Source organism: Engystomops pustulosus, chromosome 3 (genome assembly GCF_040894005.1).
Source record: "Engystomops pustulosus chromosome 3, aEngPut4.maternal, whole genome shotgun sequence".
Lineage (NCBI taxonomy): Eukaryota > Metazoa > Chordata > Amphibia > Anura > Leptodactylidae > Engystomops > Engystomops pustulosus.
Window position 1 is genome coordinate 121,879,173 of NC_092413.1, and position 14,644 is coordinate 121,893,816.

At 42.4% G+C, this 14,644-nt stretch overlaps 1 protein-coding gene across 2 annotated transcripts in view; it reads left to right on the top strand.

Moving 5' to 3' along the window:
- The window catches only part of MDN1 (midasin AAA ATPase 1), a 178,012-nt gene that overhangs the window by 15,636 nt on the left and 147,732 nt on the right, over nucleotides 1-14,644 (top strand). For both annotated transcript variants that reach the window (XM_072141954.1, XM_072141952.1), the window contains exons 6-10: nucleotides 63-275; nucleotides 4,355-4,486; nucleotides 5,035-5,138; nucleotides 6,896-7,013; nucleotides 9,753-9,946. In XM_072141954.1, coding sequence (XP_071998055.1) covers nucleotides 63-275; nucleotides 4,355-4,486; nucleotides 5,035-5,138; nucleotides 6,896-7,013; nucleotides 9,753-9,946 — 761 coding nt within the window. The remainder of the gene's footprint in view (nucleotides 1-62; nucleotides 276-4,354; nucleotides 4,487-5,034; nucleotides 5,139-6,895; nucleotides 7,014-9,752; nucleotides 9,947-14,644) is intronic.

Genomic DNA, 14,644 nt, shown 5'->3' on the forward strand with positions numbered 1-14,644 from the left:
TATTAATTTTAGAAATTGTAATTCTGCAATATTTATAAATACAGTGTCTTATTTTGTTACAGGAAGTTCCAAGTTCTCCACTTGTCTTGGTGGAAACCACTTGTAGAAGTCTTCGCAGTCTTGCTCATGCAGTCTCCTATCAGAATGCTGTACTTTTGGAAGGACCCATAGGGTGTGGAAAAACTGCTTTAGTAGAGCACTTGGCCAGGGTTACTGGACGCTCAAAGCCACCTCATTTATTGAAGGTTCAGCTTGGGGATCAAACTGATAGCAAGGTAAGAAAATAATGATGGGAAATAAAAGCTCAGCTTTACAATTTAAATGTGTGGGAGTTCTAAACCTAAGTTGTGTTGATGGCTTATGGCTGCTTCTAATAGCTGAATGTGGGATTTCAGTTGGAGTGGACTCTTGTCCTTCTGGCTTTTATGATCTACCTAATGAGTACAAAGGTTGTTTAATGTACTTGGATATTTCAGCCTTCATCTTTGCATAAAGAACCAAAGAAAGCCATCTTCCTGCATACTTATAAAAAAAAATCAGGCTCCATGGGTCAATTAAAATAAAATGTTGCATGTGTATAGTAGTTGGTTAACATATTGCTGGTGGCATGATACTCACACCTTGATCAAAACCATGATTTATGACTCAAGTATTAAGGCCTCCATGCACAACAGGTGTCTGCTATGTTACCCACAGAAAGCTGTAATAGGAAACCTGTACAGTCACCACCAGAGGTCGCATTAACGCCTCACCAACCGTCATAGACGCATGATGAGGCGCCATTACTCCCCAGAATAATTGCCATGCGTAAAAGTACGCTTGGAAATTATCCTCTGTAAAGTGCTTGATAAGCAGTGTAGCGCGCTGCAATCGTAGAGAGTTTTACTGTGATCACAGCGCGCGGGCACGGCTCAGCCGAAGACCAATAGCAAAGCTCCTTTACGCTGCCAGTATTAAGCAGCATGTAAGGGGATTTTTTATTGGTTGTAAAGTATCGCCAGTAGATTGGTCGGGTCTGTGTATCTCCCTGCAGCATAGTGTCGCGGATGGTTAGTCAGGCTCTGCATGGGAGAGCCGGCGGGTGCTGGGCGGGATCCCCGCTACTTCCTTCCAGTAAGTGTAAACCTCGGGGATATGAGGGAGAGGGTGACGGGGGGAATCCTCACAGGGTCCAAAGATTACTGTGCGGTGTCTGGTCCGGACATTACTGACAACCTGAGTCCGACATCCCTGTCACTGGGCACTGCCACAGGGGGCGACACTGTGTACAGGCCCGAGTGCTTGTGTGTATATTACTAGTACACTGGAGTCTGCACGTGTTTCATCAGTTTGTGCGGCTGACAGACTTTAGCTACACACGCTCCTCTGCTCCACAGTACTGCAGAACCAGGTAAAAAAAGCTATTTGCCAGCTCCCATCCTGCTACTATCACCTGGCCCTGTACTGTCCTCCAGCCCAAGCAAACCCTGCTCCACGCTGCTGTATGGCGCTAGCTGCCTTCCTTCCTCCCCTCCCCCGGACAAGCTGCCGCCATCATGTCCCTCCAGCCACGGGAGGTGATTTACTGGAGGTCGGGGTAAAGTTCAGGTGTGCAGAGCTGCGTCCGTCGTCCTGCTTCTACCCCTCCCTCACACACTTTGCTCAGCATCAGCGATCATCATGGCAGAGGAGCAACAAGTTGTGCAGAAGCTCCCTCAGCTGCCCCAAGCACCCTCAGCTGCCCTCCTTGTCACTGGGGGCACTGCCAGCTCTGATGACAGGACTGCAGGGCACAGAGGCCAATGCATTGTAATAGATGGTCAATAACTGCATCTGGTAAGCCCCAGAGCCCTGTGTCCTGTCATTCATCTAGCATGTTACTTATCTCTGCCATCCTCCTTACATGTGACTGACATGTAGAATGTGGAGAACACATGTCAAAATATCTTATGTATGGATTTTGTACACATGTCCCTTCATATATGTGTAAGCATATTGGATACATGTCTGTGCGTTTGTGTAAATATACTGAGGCACATTTATGAAGGGCAATGCGCCAGTTTTCTGTCGGACTTTGCACATTCTATTAGGTGCAAACTGCTTGCGCAGGTATTTAAGAAGTGTCTGCGCCACATTAGTGTTGCACACTACTGTGTTGTGGTGTGGTTGCTTTACTCTTCACATGACACAAATTTCTGCACTGAACAGGGCGCCAGATTTATCATCAAGTGCACCAGAAAAAAAAGTGGTGCACTGCGTGGAGGAAGTGCAGGGGGCACCAGATTAATGAAGAGCGTGCATCAGAAATCCTGTACCCTGTGGGTGAAGACACACGTGGCGCTTTTAAGCCGTTTTTAGTTAGTGCGTTTTCAACGCATGCGGTTTTTTTGCGATCTGAAAACGCTCTACTAAAAACGGCATAAAAACGCCACGTGTGTCTTCACCCTGTGCCTTCTGCACATTACACAGGCAACTCCACATGGTACAGACTGCACTGTTCTTAGTACATGTGCCGAACGGACTCCAGCAACACATGCTCCCCTACTCCTGAGAGTGCGTTCACACGTTCCACTAGCGCCGCGTTCATAACACAGGGGGCGGAGTTTGGGGAGATCGCATATGCGTTTCCAGAGAAACGCATGCGATCGGGTTATTAATCGCATGCGTTTCCCGGGAAACGCATATGCGATCGGCCCGTGCCCCGCCCACTGTGCGCTAGTGTCGCGTTATGAACGTGACGATAGCGGAACGTGTGAACGCGCCCACAAGGATTTCGGCAAAAAAAAAAAAAAAAAAAGGTAGAAAAAGTGAGAGCCATTAGCTGACAAGGATAGTCTTCTTGCCTATGTTTACTATTGCATCACTATCAGTTATATGGTTACAGGGTAAAGGTAATACAATTTAGGCTGCTTACACACATTTCAGTTGACTTGTGTTTATAAACTCAAGTCCAGCTTTGTGCGATCACATACATGTTTCAGCTGAAACACATATGTGATCCGTAAGGGTGTGGTCACACATACTGCTGGCACTGCATTTACAGACGCAGCACTAGCGTACGGGGACGGACCTTGGGACAATAACCTATGCATTTCTATGGTGTGTACTCCTTGTCAGCTAAAAATACTCCTCCAAAATGCCAAGAGGAGTATTTTTACTCTGCCTTGAAAAAGCTAATGCGACCTCTGGTCACCACTTGCTAAAGGTCTGCAACATTTAGTTTTAATGATCAAACCCCCTAGTGTTCAAGTACCTAAGAAAAATTACACCTTTATTGCCAGTTCTGCTTCTAGCCAGAGGGCAGTAACAACAGTATAATAGATGGCCAGGGGAAAGGGGAGCTTGAGAGAAGTAACATGCGTCTCCCCCACCCCCTCCTTGTACCTGCTCTGGTCCTCATGATGTTTTCCATCAAACCTAATAAAACCTTTAAACCATTTTGTTAAGTTGTGTGAATGTTCAACATTAAAGAGAACCCGTCATGCAAAATAACCCCCCTAAACTAAATATATTTTCATAAACTGCCATTAGAGAGCATTGCCTCTATCCCTTCATTGTCCCTCTACATGCCTGTAAGCCTAAGCAATAAGGTCCTAAAGCTGTATGCAAATGACCTGTGAAATGTCCAATGAGTCATTAGCATATTCAAGCTGTCCACCTTATTCATGAGTGGGAGGCACTGCCACACCCCCAGTGCATGACTGACAGCCTGTATAATGGTGTGAGGCTGTATAATGATGTGCTTCCTGGTGCTGGTGGCCACACCCCCTGCAGCTGGTGGCCACACCCCCTGCAGCCTGTGTGTGCATGTGTGTGTGTTTAGGAGAGAGACAGCAGCTCCAGGATGCAGCCATGTTACAGCAGAACATGTCAGATTCATGTGTAGCTGATGTCTGTGTCTCTCACCTGTATATTAGGAGGATGCAGCATGTCAGCAGATACAGCAGACACTAGCCATGCTTTACTATACGTTACACACAGACATGAGCAGGGGGAGGAGAGGGGAGGGGTAACAGGGGTGACATCACTGCCTCTGACCATGTGACCAGCCTCATTTACATAATAAATAATAGATGATTTTACAATGAATAATGTATGAAATAACTATATAAAGACTGGGATGGGATCCTTGTGAGCTGCTCCAACAGGTAGTAGTGACAGGACAAGTGACACAGACCTGATGACAGGTGTCCTTTAAAATGTCCCTCAAAGTCTGTGGTTGGATGTTTGCATTGGATGTTAGTTTTGGGTGAATTTATTATTTCAAGTGTAAACAAGACAGCAAATGTACGTTTATATTTAAATGACCAACCCATAATGCCTAAATGTGTGAATATGTATATTTGTATTGCATATGTCAATTTTTTTTCCTTAGATGTTACTTGGGATGTATCGCTGCACAGATATACCAGGAGAGTTTGTGTGGCAACCTGGAACTTTAACACAAGCTGTTGCCAAAGGCCACTGGATTTTGTTGGAGGACATTGATTATGCACCACTTGATGTGGTAAGGAAATTATCATATTGTTTTTGGACAGTTTTTGCATAATTATAATACTGCTGGTCTTGAATGTATACTCAAAGTGTTAGGCTATATTCACACTGCCGTTGCCCGCCCGTACCGTACCGTACCGTAGCGGGCAACGGCAGTGTACGGGGAGAGGAGGAGGAGGTGAGCGCAGCTCACCCCCGCCCCTCTCCATAGCAACCTATGGCGCACGGCGCTGTATTACGGGAAAAGATAGGACAGGTCCTATCTTTTTCCCGGGTACGGAACGGTACGGTGCGCCCATAGAAGTGTATCGGGGACGTATATCGGCCGTATATACGTCGGCCGTATATACGTCCCCCATACGTTAGTGTGAATGTAGCCTTAAATGAAAATTCATATGTTTTCTCAAACGCACTGCTTTATTATAGAAAAGGAAGGGAAACATTGCATAAATGTTGATGTATTGTTCATTTTAAAAATGTATGATTTCATTGTCGTCCTAGGTCTATCTGTTCTTCAAAAAATTTAATCTGTCATAAATGTATCAATGTATTCTCCTATAGATATCTGTGTTAATCTCTGTTCTGGAAAATGGTCATCTGATTATTCCTGGAAGAGGGGACTGTATCAAAGTATGTCCAGGCTTTCAGCTGTTTGCCACCAGAAGGTTAGAAATCCATTGTTTATTTGCTTAACATTTTCAACTGTTAGCCTTCATACACATGGCTGTAGTTGTGCGTGTGCATGTCCGGCAAAAATAATGGTGTAATGTTATTAGTGCATGGAATGTTATTTTGTGGATTGGTCTAACAAACCTGTTTTCACTAAAAGTAGCCTCTTTGTATCTCCTTTTGGAGCAAAAGAAAACAATTCTAGTATGGCTCTGTCTACTTCAGATGGGAACATGTATTTATGGGACACTGTGACATTGAAAGCTTAGTGGCCACTTCTGTCTGAGAACATCCTTCTTGATTGGCTACGTATTGTTAGTTGTCTTTGTTACATGATGTCAAAATGTGAAAATGTTAATGAGGATGGTTGTTTAAACGGGTTCTCCCTAGCTAGGTTGTCAGACATGGCTGTTTTCTTCCAAAAACTGAGTCACACCCTACCATGGGTAGTGTGTGGTATTGCAACTAAGCTCCATTCATTTCCCTACAGCAGAGCTGCAATACCTGCACAAACCATGGTCAGGTGTGGTGCTGTTTTTGGAAGAAAGCAGACCTGTTTTTTTTCAATCTTGGGAGAACCCCTTTAAATCACAATTCTGAATGAACAAACAAATTTATTAGACTTTTTATGGCTCAAACAACTTTTGAGAAATTTGTGTTAAGCTGCTTGTTAGAGAACAGAAAGCTGTAAAAAGTAATGAAAGTAAATGAAACCTTGAACAGATGAACATGTGCCTTCAAAAGTTTAGAGAAGGCCCACATTTAGTTCACTTACAAAGGTTAGAGTGCATTTTAGGTTCATTTTGGAATTTTACCCACAAGCCACTATCGTAGTGATATGGGCACTGACTTAACCTGTCACCAAGAAGATTCCTTTTAACTTAAAGGGAACATGTCACCACATTTGCACATGTACAGACAATGACAGCTTCCTATAGAGCTCTTTTAATTAACTGACACCCTTATTTTAGCTAAAATGGTTTCGCTAAAATCCACATAAATAACAGTTTATTTTATATTAACTGGCATCAGAGGGGGGGGGGGGTGTCCCATCCCGCTTGTCCCATCTAATTCTCCCCATTCCTTATGCCTCCTTACTGGTCACAGTTCATGTCTTCTGACAAGTGACATCATCTTGGGTACTTCAGCCTCTTAATAATGCCAACTGTACCCCATGCATGTATCTGACCACATGAAGTGACAGTAGCCTCCATGGACTTGCATTTCTCCATCCTCCATGGAGGCTGCTGTGATTTCATGTAATCACATACATGGTGTATAAAAACCAGACATGAGTCACACAAGCTAATTTGCATATTAGAAAAACCTCTATAATTTAGGTACAGCCCCACTGGCAGTTAATTTTAAGTCATATGTGTAGGACTTGTAACACTTTATCAGCAGGCATTGTTAGTCAGGATGGTCAAAATCTGGTGACGGGCTCCTTTCTCATGAAGGCGTGAAAATGGGCATATGCTACCCGTACCATTGTGGTGCTGTTAGCATACGCCTGCATGCATTTCAATGGGCAGTGCATCCATACATTCTGATGGACATATTACCCACCGTACCAGGGAAAAAGATAGTCCTCGCTGTAGCTTTCCCTGTACATATTTCTATGCTGCGGTTTTCTCCAGCGTACAGCTGTATGCCCAGGCTAGCATACGTTTGTGGGAAACCAGCCTAAGTCTCTGCATTACAGCGATGGCAATGGAGCTACCTCTAGGTACTAATATGTATGTTTTTTTTCTAGGTTACATACTTCCAGTTCTGGCTCTTGGTACAGGCCACAAAATAGCCATGCTTGCTTGCTAGACAAATATTGGACAAAAATACATCTTGACAACATGAACCGAAATGAATTAAAAGAGGTACTGTAGAAATTACTTGAGGTGAAAATTCCAAGATGCTGCTGACCTGATTTAGAGTATTTGATCAACAAAAATGGGTACCCCATCTAGACAGAAAAAAACTGAACTGTAGATATTTTTCCTAATTAAACAAGAAAAACTGAAATCTCACATGTTCATAAGTATTCAAACGCTTTGCTCGGTATTGAGTAGAAGCACCATTTAAGCTAGTACAGCCATGAGTCTTGGGAATGATGCAACAATTTTTTTTACATGTGGATTTGGGATCCTCTGCTATTCTTCCATACAGATCCACTCCAGTTCCCTCAGGTTGGATGATAAACATTTGGGGACAGCCCCCAAGTCTCTCCAGAGATGCTCAATTAGGTTTTGGTTCAAGCCCTGGCTGGGCCAGTCAATAATGGTCACAGACTTCTTCTGACACCACTGCTTTGTTATTTTAGCTGCATGCTTAGGGTTATTGTCATGTTGGAGGGTAAACCTTCGGCCCAGTCTGAGGTCCAGAGCACTCTGGAAGAGGTTTTTATCTAGGATATCTCTGTACTTGACCGCACTCATCTTCCCTGATGAATGTCCTGTCCAGCCAGCTGAAAAACTCTCCCATAGCATGATGCTGCAACCACCATGTTTCACTGTTGGAATTGTATTTGGCAGGTGCCTGCTTTTTTCCGCACATACCGCTTAAAATTAACACCAAAAAGTTCAATCTTCGTCTCATCAGACCATAGTCTGTGAGTCTTTTTGTGTGATTTTTGCAAACTGTATGCAGGCTTTCATATGTCTTGCACTGGGGATATGCTTCCATCAGTGCCGCAGACAGGTATAGGGCTGCAGTGTTACTTTGACACTGTCGAACTTTCTCCCATTTGGCTACTGCATCTCTGGAGCTCAGACACAGTGATCTTGGAGATCTTCTTTACCTCTCTCACCAAGGCTCTCCTCCCACAAATGCTTAGTTTGGTTGAATAGCTAGGTCGAGAAAGAGTTGTGGTCGTCCCAAACTACTTCCTTTTAAGGATTATGGACGACACACTGCTTCTCGTAACCTTGGGTGCTGTAGAAATTCTTTTGTATCATTGGCCGGATCTGTGCCCAGTTAAAATTTCATCTCTGGACTCCTTTGGCAGTTCCCTAGACCTCATGATTCTCAGGTGCTATGACATGTACTGTGAACTGTGAGGTATTTTTATTGACAGGTGTGTGCTTTTCCTAATCAAGTCAAATCAGTTTAACCCCATAATGCTCTGCGTCCGGCATATCACACCCAGAGATGATGCCGGCTCAGCTCGAGATTGGTCGGGTTGGGCTCCAATTGTGGGTGTTAAATCCGTTAAGTGCCATGGTCAGCACGACCTCGGCATTTAACTTGGCTGACAGGGGTCTCTTCCCCACAATTCCTTCCCCATGATTGCTTTTTCATGTCCCATGGTGGAACTAATAAAAAAATAATTGTTTTTAAATAACAATAAATTAATAAAACTGCTTATAAGCCTCATTAACATATAAAGACACATAATGCAAAGAAGTCTAAATCATAACACAAACCCCATGTATAGCATCACCGCATCCGTAACGAAGTGTAGATTTAAAAAAGATTGTTATTGAACACCGTAGGAAAAAAAATCTAAATCCCCCTAAAATTATGATTTTTACCTATTTCATCCCACAAAAAATGCAATAAAAAGTGATAATGTACTCCAGAATGATATTGCTGCAATATACAACATGTCCCGCAAAAAACAATTAATCAACCAGCTCTGTAGCCAAACAAGTAAAAATGTTATACCATTCTGAAGATGGCGATGCACAAATGAGATTTTCCCCACATTAGGGCTTTATTTGGCAAATTTAGTAAAACATATGAAAAAAATATGATGTAATAATCCCCAAAATAGTAAGTTCTGAAAATACAGAAAACTGACTGAAAATAATTTTTTATTAAAAATGTCTGGTTAAATTTATAAAAATATAAATCAGACATATGGGAAATGTTATACAGGAACTAATTTAGGTGGTAAATCTATCTGCCTGAAGACTCAATGATTAGGAATTTTAAAAATGGCAAATTTTTCAAAAAAATCATTTTTTTTTCCTTAAGTTTTGTGTTTGTTCATAAAAATATCAGTCAAAATGTACCACTAAAATGAAGTACGTGTGAGACAAAAACAATCTTGGACTTGCTTTGATAAGTAAAAGTGATGCATGTCAGAATACAAAAAATGGGGCTGAGCCTAAAGCTACAAAATGTCTACGTTCTGAAGGGGTTAATTAAACACAGCTGGACTCCTCCAATGAAGAATTAGAACCATCCCAAGAACAAGAAGCAAATGGACAGCATCTGAGGTAAATATGAACTTCACAGTACTGTAACGGGTCTGAAGACCATGTCATGACATGTTTTCAGTTTTTCTTAACTAATTAGCGATATCAACATTTTTTGTTTTTTTTTTCTGTCATGATGTGGCGCAGAGTGTACATTAATGAGCAAAAAATGCACTTTTTCATCTTGTCAATTGGCTGCAATGAAACAGAGTGAAAAATTTAAAGGGGTTTGAATACTTTCCATTACCCACTTTATATTTTTGTTTAAATTATGGCTACCCAAGTGGTAGTTTTTCTTTTTATTAACTTTGATGTACTGTAATCAGAACTATATCAAAGTTCTATCTTTCTAATGAAACGAAATCTCTTCGATTACAAATATTTTCTTTTCTAAACTCTGAATATTGTTCTTTACAGGTTCTTCAACAGCTATTCCCCAACCTAGAGCTAGCAATAGAAAAATTACTTGACATTTATGTCCAGCTCACAGGAGATAAGCATCATTCTCTGCCCGTTGATGGCACAAATGCACAGATGAATGTGTCTGAATCTGAATACCTGAAAACTTTAGACAAAAGACCAAGTTTAGAAGGGAGAGGCTTATCATTACGGTAAATAATTTATTAAATTTACAAACATACATAATATTTAACCCTTTATAACCTTTATTTAACCCCTATCTGTTTTTTCGGCGGCCATTATGGGTGGTACTTCTGACGCGCTGCCTTTCTACGTTGGTGTGTCAGTAGAACATTCCGTGACACCAGGTACCGCCGGTGCCGCTTTCGGGCTGTGTCACTAACGTTTTGAATATTCATGTCCTTCTGTTTGTGTTCCTGATTGACAACCTTCTCTTCCCATGATCCTCCCTGCAGTCACTGTGTCAAGATGTCTGTTGAGGGAATCCTATAAACATAATGTGTGGTTGTACAAGATTTGGGGAAAAGCGCAAATTAAGTGGTAGGGAGAAAAAAGTAGGGGAACGGACGTGGCAGTGGCGAGAGGGAAACGTTTGCCTCAACTGCCTCGTTAAGTGTATCAAAACTAATTTACATAATTAATAAAAGTAGTTTTTTTTAAAAAATTATTTTTAAAGTTAAACACTATTGGTCAGTGTCGATCTGTTGCCATGACAGCCTCTGGTCTTTATAAGACTTGAGGCTGTAAATTTTCTGGCGATCTGCGGCACATTGTAACAAATGATATGCAATATCATATGGTCTGAAAAAATCGGAGAAAACATAATTTTAAAATAAAAACCTAAAAGTTCAAATCCCACCCAGCCTCCCTCCCCCTGTTTCGATAGAACTAACATAAAAATAAGCCAATAAAATCCTTAACACTTTAGGTATTCCCCCATCGCAAAATGTTTGTTTTATTGAAATATAATAATGGTTATTCATGGCGTTAAACTCCGTAACGGAGAGTAGTGTCCAAATGTCCGAAATGCCACTTTTCCCCACTTTGTCCCCACCTGGAGGTTGCTCCTATTCTCCGTAGGGACAGGAAATTGAGAGATCTTAAATGGCCCTCCCTAGCAACCCCTCACCAGTGTATTCCTGTCCCTTCTGAGGTATTGGAGGTGTGAGAGAGCTCTCTTCCAGGACAATGGGGAGGGAAGCCCCATTTGCAGTCCTGGGAAGGTTTGTCCGGCGCGTTCACTTCCACCGGCCCCTCGGGATTTAATGTTTGGGACCGCGCACACTCTCGCTGGTGTTTTCTTGCTGATCGCCGCCGGCAAAGCTGCCGGTGGCTTCAAACAGATGGCGGCGCATGGGCGCCACCATCTTTCCGAGGATCATCGCTCCCCGTGACGTCATCGGGGAGCGGCGATCCGTCGCTATGGTAGCCTCTGGTCTCACGAAGACCCGAAGCTACTTCGGGTTAACCCATTCATTACAATGTGCTATCAGCACATTGTAATGTATGAGGAGTAAAATCCCCATATACTGCCATACCATAGTATGGCAGTATATGGTAGGATCGATCAGACAACCTAGGGTTAAAGTACCCTAGGGAGTCTGAAAAATAGTAAAAATTAAAAGTAAAAAAAAAAAAAAATTGTAATAAAACACCTAAAAATTCAAATCACCCCCCTTTCCCTAGAACTGATATAAATAAACAGTAAAAATCATAAAACCATTAGGTATCACCGCGTCCGAAAATGATCTATCAAAATATAATAACGGTTTTTCACTGCGTTTAACCCCGTAACGGAAAATCGCGTCCAAAGTCAAAACTGGCACTTTTTTGCCATTTAAAAAAAAAAAAAATTCTATAAAAAGTGATCAAAAGGTCATACAGTCCTAAAAATATAATTGAAAACATCAATAAGATAACACCACCCACAACTCCGTAAAACGAAGTATGAAAAAGTTATTAGCGCAAGAAGACGGCAAAATTTAAAAAAAAATTTTGTACATGAGGTTTTCATTTTTGTAAATGTATGAAAACATTATAAAAACTATACAAATTTGGTATCCCTGTAATCGTATTGACCCAAAGAATAAAGTAGACATGTCTTTTTTGCCGTGAAGTGAAAGCCATAAAATCTAAGCCCACAAGAATACGGCACAAATGCATTTTTTCACCACTTTCACTGCATTTGGAATTTTTTTCCCGCTTCCCAGTACATGGCAGGGAATATTCAATGTGATCACTATGAAGTGCAATTTGTTACGCAAAAAACAAGCCGTCACATAGCTTTTTACGTGTAAAAATAAAAAAGTTATAGATTTTTGAAGGTGGGGATTGAAAAATGGAAATGAAAAAAACGGGAAAGGGCCCGGTCCTTAACTGGTTAAAGATCCCTGGGAGGAAGATATGTTTACTAACCCCCCTGATGAGGGCTTTTTTTTTTTTGTTTTATAACAGATAACTTAAAGGATTTTCTTAAATGGAACCTGTCCCCACATTTTCACATATATGGCCAATGATAGACTCCTATACAGCCCTATTAACTAACCGACACCCTTGCACAGCCGCACTTCTCTCCCACCGGTTGCTCAAGGAAGGTAGTTTCCACGCATGCGCGAGATTAGACAGCCGTGTGACGTCACCTGCTGTCTGCAGCACTTTCCGCCAGCGCCGTGGATTAATATCAATGAGGGGTCCTGCATAAATTATGTTCGGACGGAGACGGGAGGCACTCGGGGTGGTGAGCACTTCCGGCTCATTTGCATAAAGTTGATAACTGCACATTTCCACGGGATAGGGCCTAAATTGCTGATCAGTGGGGGTCTCAGTGATGAAACCCACACAGATTCCAAATACGAGGGGTCCTACGTACCTTCGTTGGACCCCTCACCGCTTGCGTACAGCCACGCATGACTGTTCTGCTCCATTAATCTCTATGGAGCTGACGGAGATCGAGAGCCCTGTGGATAGTGCCTAACTGTTGTTCGTAGGAAAACCCCTTTAACACCTTGCCGACCGAGGACGAACTATATCGTCCTTGCGCGGCAAGGGGTGTATGGAGAGAGCTCACGAGCTGAGCCCTCTCCATACACAGCGGGTGACGGCTGTATAAAACAGCCAACACCCGTCTGTCACTGCCGCGGTGGGTGCTGGCACCGATCGCAGCAGTTGAGCGCCACTGTCGAACCCGACCGCGGCACATAACATACCGTTATATGGGTGCCGCCATCTTGGATGGACGATCGCCGCCCCCTGGAATGTCATTGGAGGACGGCGATCGGTTGCTATGGCAGCCACGAGTCTTACTCGTAGGCTTGCCATGTGCAATGATTTATAATAGCCAGCAGAGGGCAGGCTATTAAAAATCATTGTAAAATTGCTATATACTACAATACAGTAGTATTGCAGTACATAGTATTAGCAATCGGACCCTGCAGGGTTAAATTACCCTGGAGGATCTTAAATAATGGCTAAAAAAAAATTTTAACAATTTTTTAAAAAATATGAAAAAATTGTAAAAAAAAAGTAAAAGTTTAAATCACCCCCCTTTCCCTAGAACTGATATAAATATAAATAAACAGTAAAAATCATAAACACTTTAGGTATTATCATGTCCCAAAATGCCCAATCTATCAAAATATATTAGCAAATTTTTCCGGCGTTTAACCCCGTAATAGAAATTGGCGCCCAAAGTCGAAAATGTCACTTTTTTGCCATTTTGAAAAATATAAAAAAATTCTATAAAAAGTGATCAAAAGTCATCAAAAGTCGCAAAAAATGACACCACCCTACTCCGTGCACTGAAGTTTGAAAAAGTTATTAGCGCCAGATCATGGCAAAATGAAGAATTTTTTTTTGTACAGAAGGTTTTCATTTTTTAAATGTATGAAAACATTATAAAACCTATACAAATTTGGTATCCCCCGTGATCGTACCGAACCAAAGAATAAAGTAGACATGTGATTCGGGGCATACAGTGAAAGCTGTAAAATCCAAGCCCACAAGAAAACGGCGCAAATGCTGCATTCTGAATTTTTTTCCCGCTTCCCTGTACACGGCATGGAATAATAAATACCGTATTTTTCGGACTATAAGACGCACTGGACCATAAGACGCACCTAGGTTTTAGAGGAGGAAAAATAACAAAAATGTTTTTTCCCAAAATAGTATGCAAAAATATTTTATAAAGTGACAGTAAAGTAACTGGGCAGTGCAGCCTAGTTTCTCTTTGGAGAGGGGCAGGGGCGAGCAGCCTATCTAGATAGAATTATGCTGGCACGTAGTCAGGGGGTCTCAAGAGTTACCAGGGCTGTATAGGTATGAGTATATGTGACACTGGTCACAAGAGCTTACAATCAATGAGGAAGAGGACACAGGAGATGACAGTGCTTGCACAATGGCCACAAGAGCTTACAATCTATGAGGAGGAGCGGACACAGGAGGTGACAGTGCTTGTACAATGGACACAGGAGCTTACAATCTATGAGGAGGATGGGCACTGGCGGTGACAATGCTTGTACAATGGCCACAAGAGCTTACAATCTATGAGGAGGAAGAGGACACAGGAGATGACAGGGCTTGTACAATGGCCACAAGAGCTTACAATCTATGAGGAGGAGGAGGCCACAGGGATGACAGTGCTTGTACAATGGCCACAAGAGCTTACAATCTATGAGGAGGAGGAGGCCACAGGGGATGACAGTGCTTGTACAATGGCCACAAGAGCTTACAATCTATGAGGAGGATGAGAGGACACAGGACTTGTACAATAGTCACAAGAGCTGACAATCTATGAGGAGGGGGGCACAGGAGATTACAGTGCTTGTACAATGGCCACAAGAGCTTACAATCTATGAGGAGGAGGACACAGGAGATGACAGTGCTTGTACAAT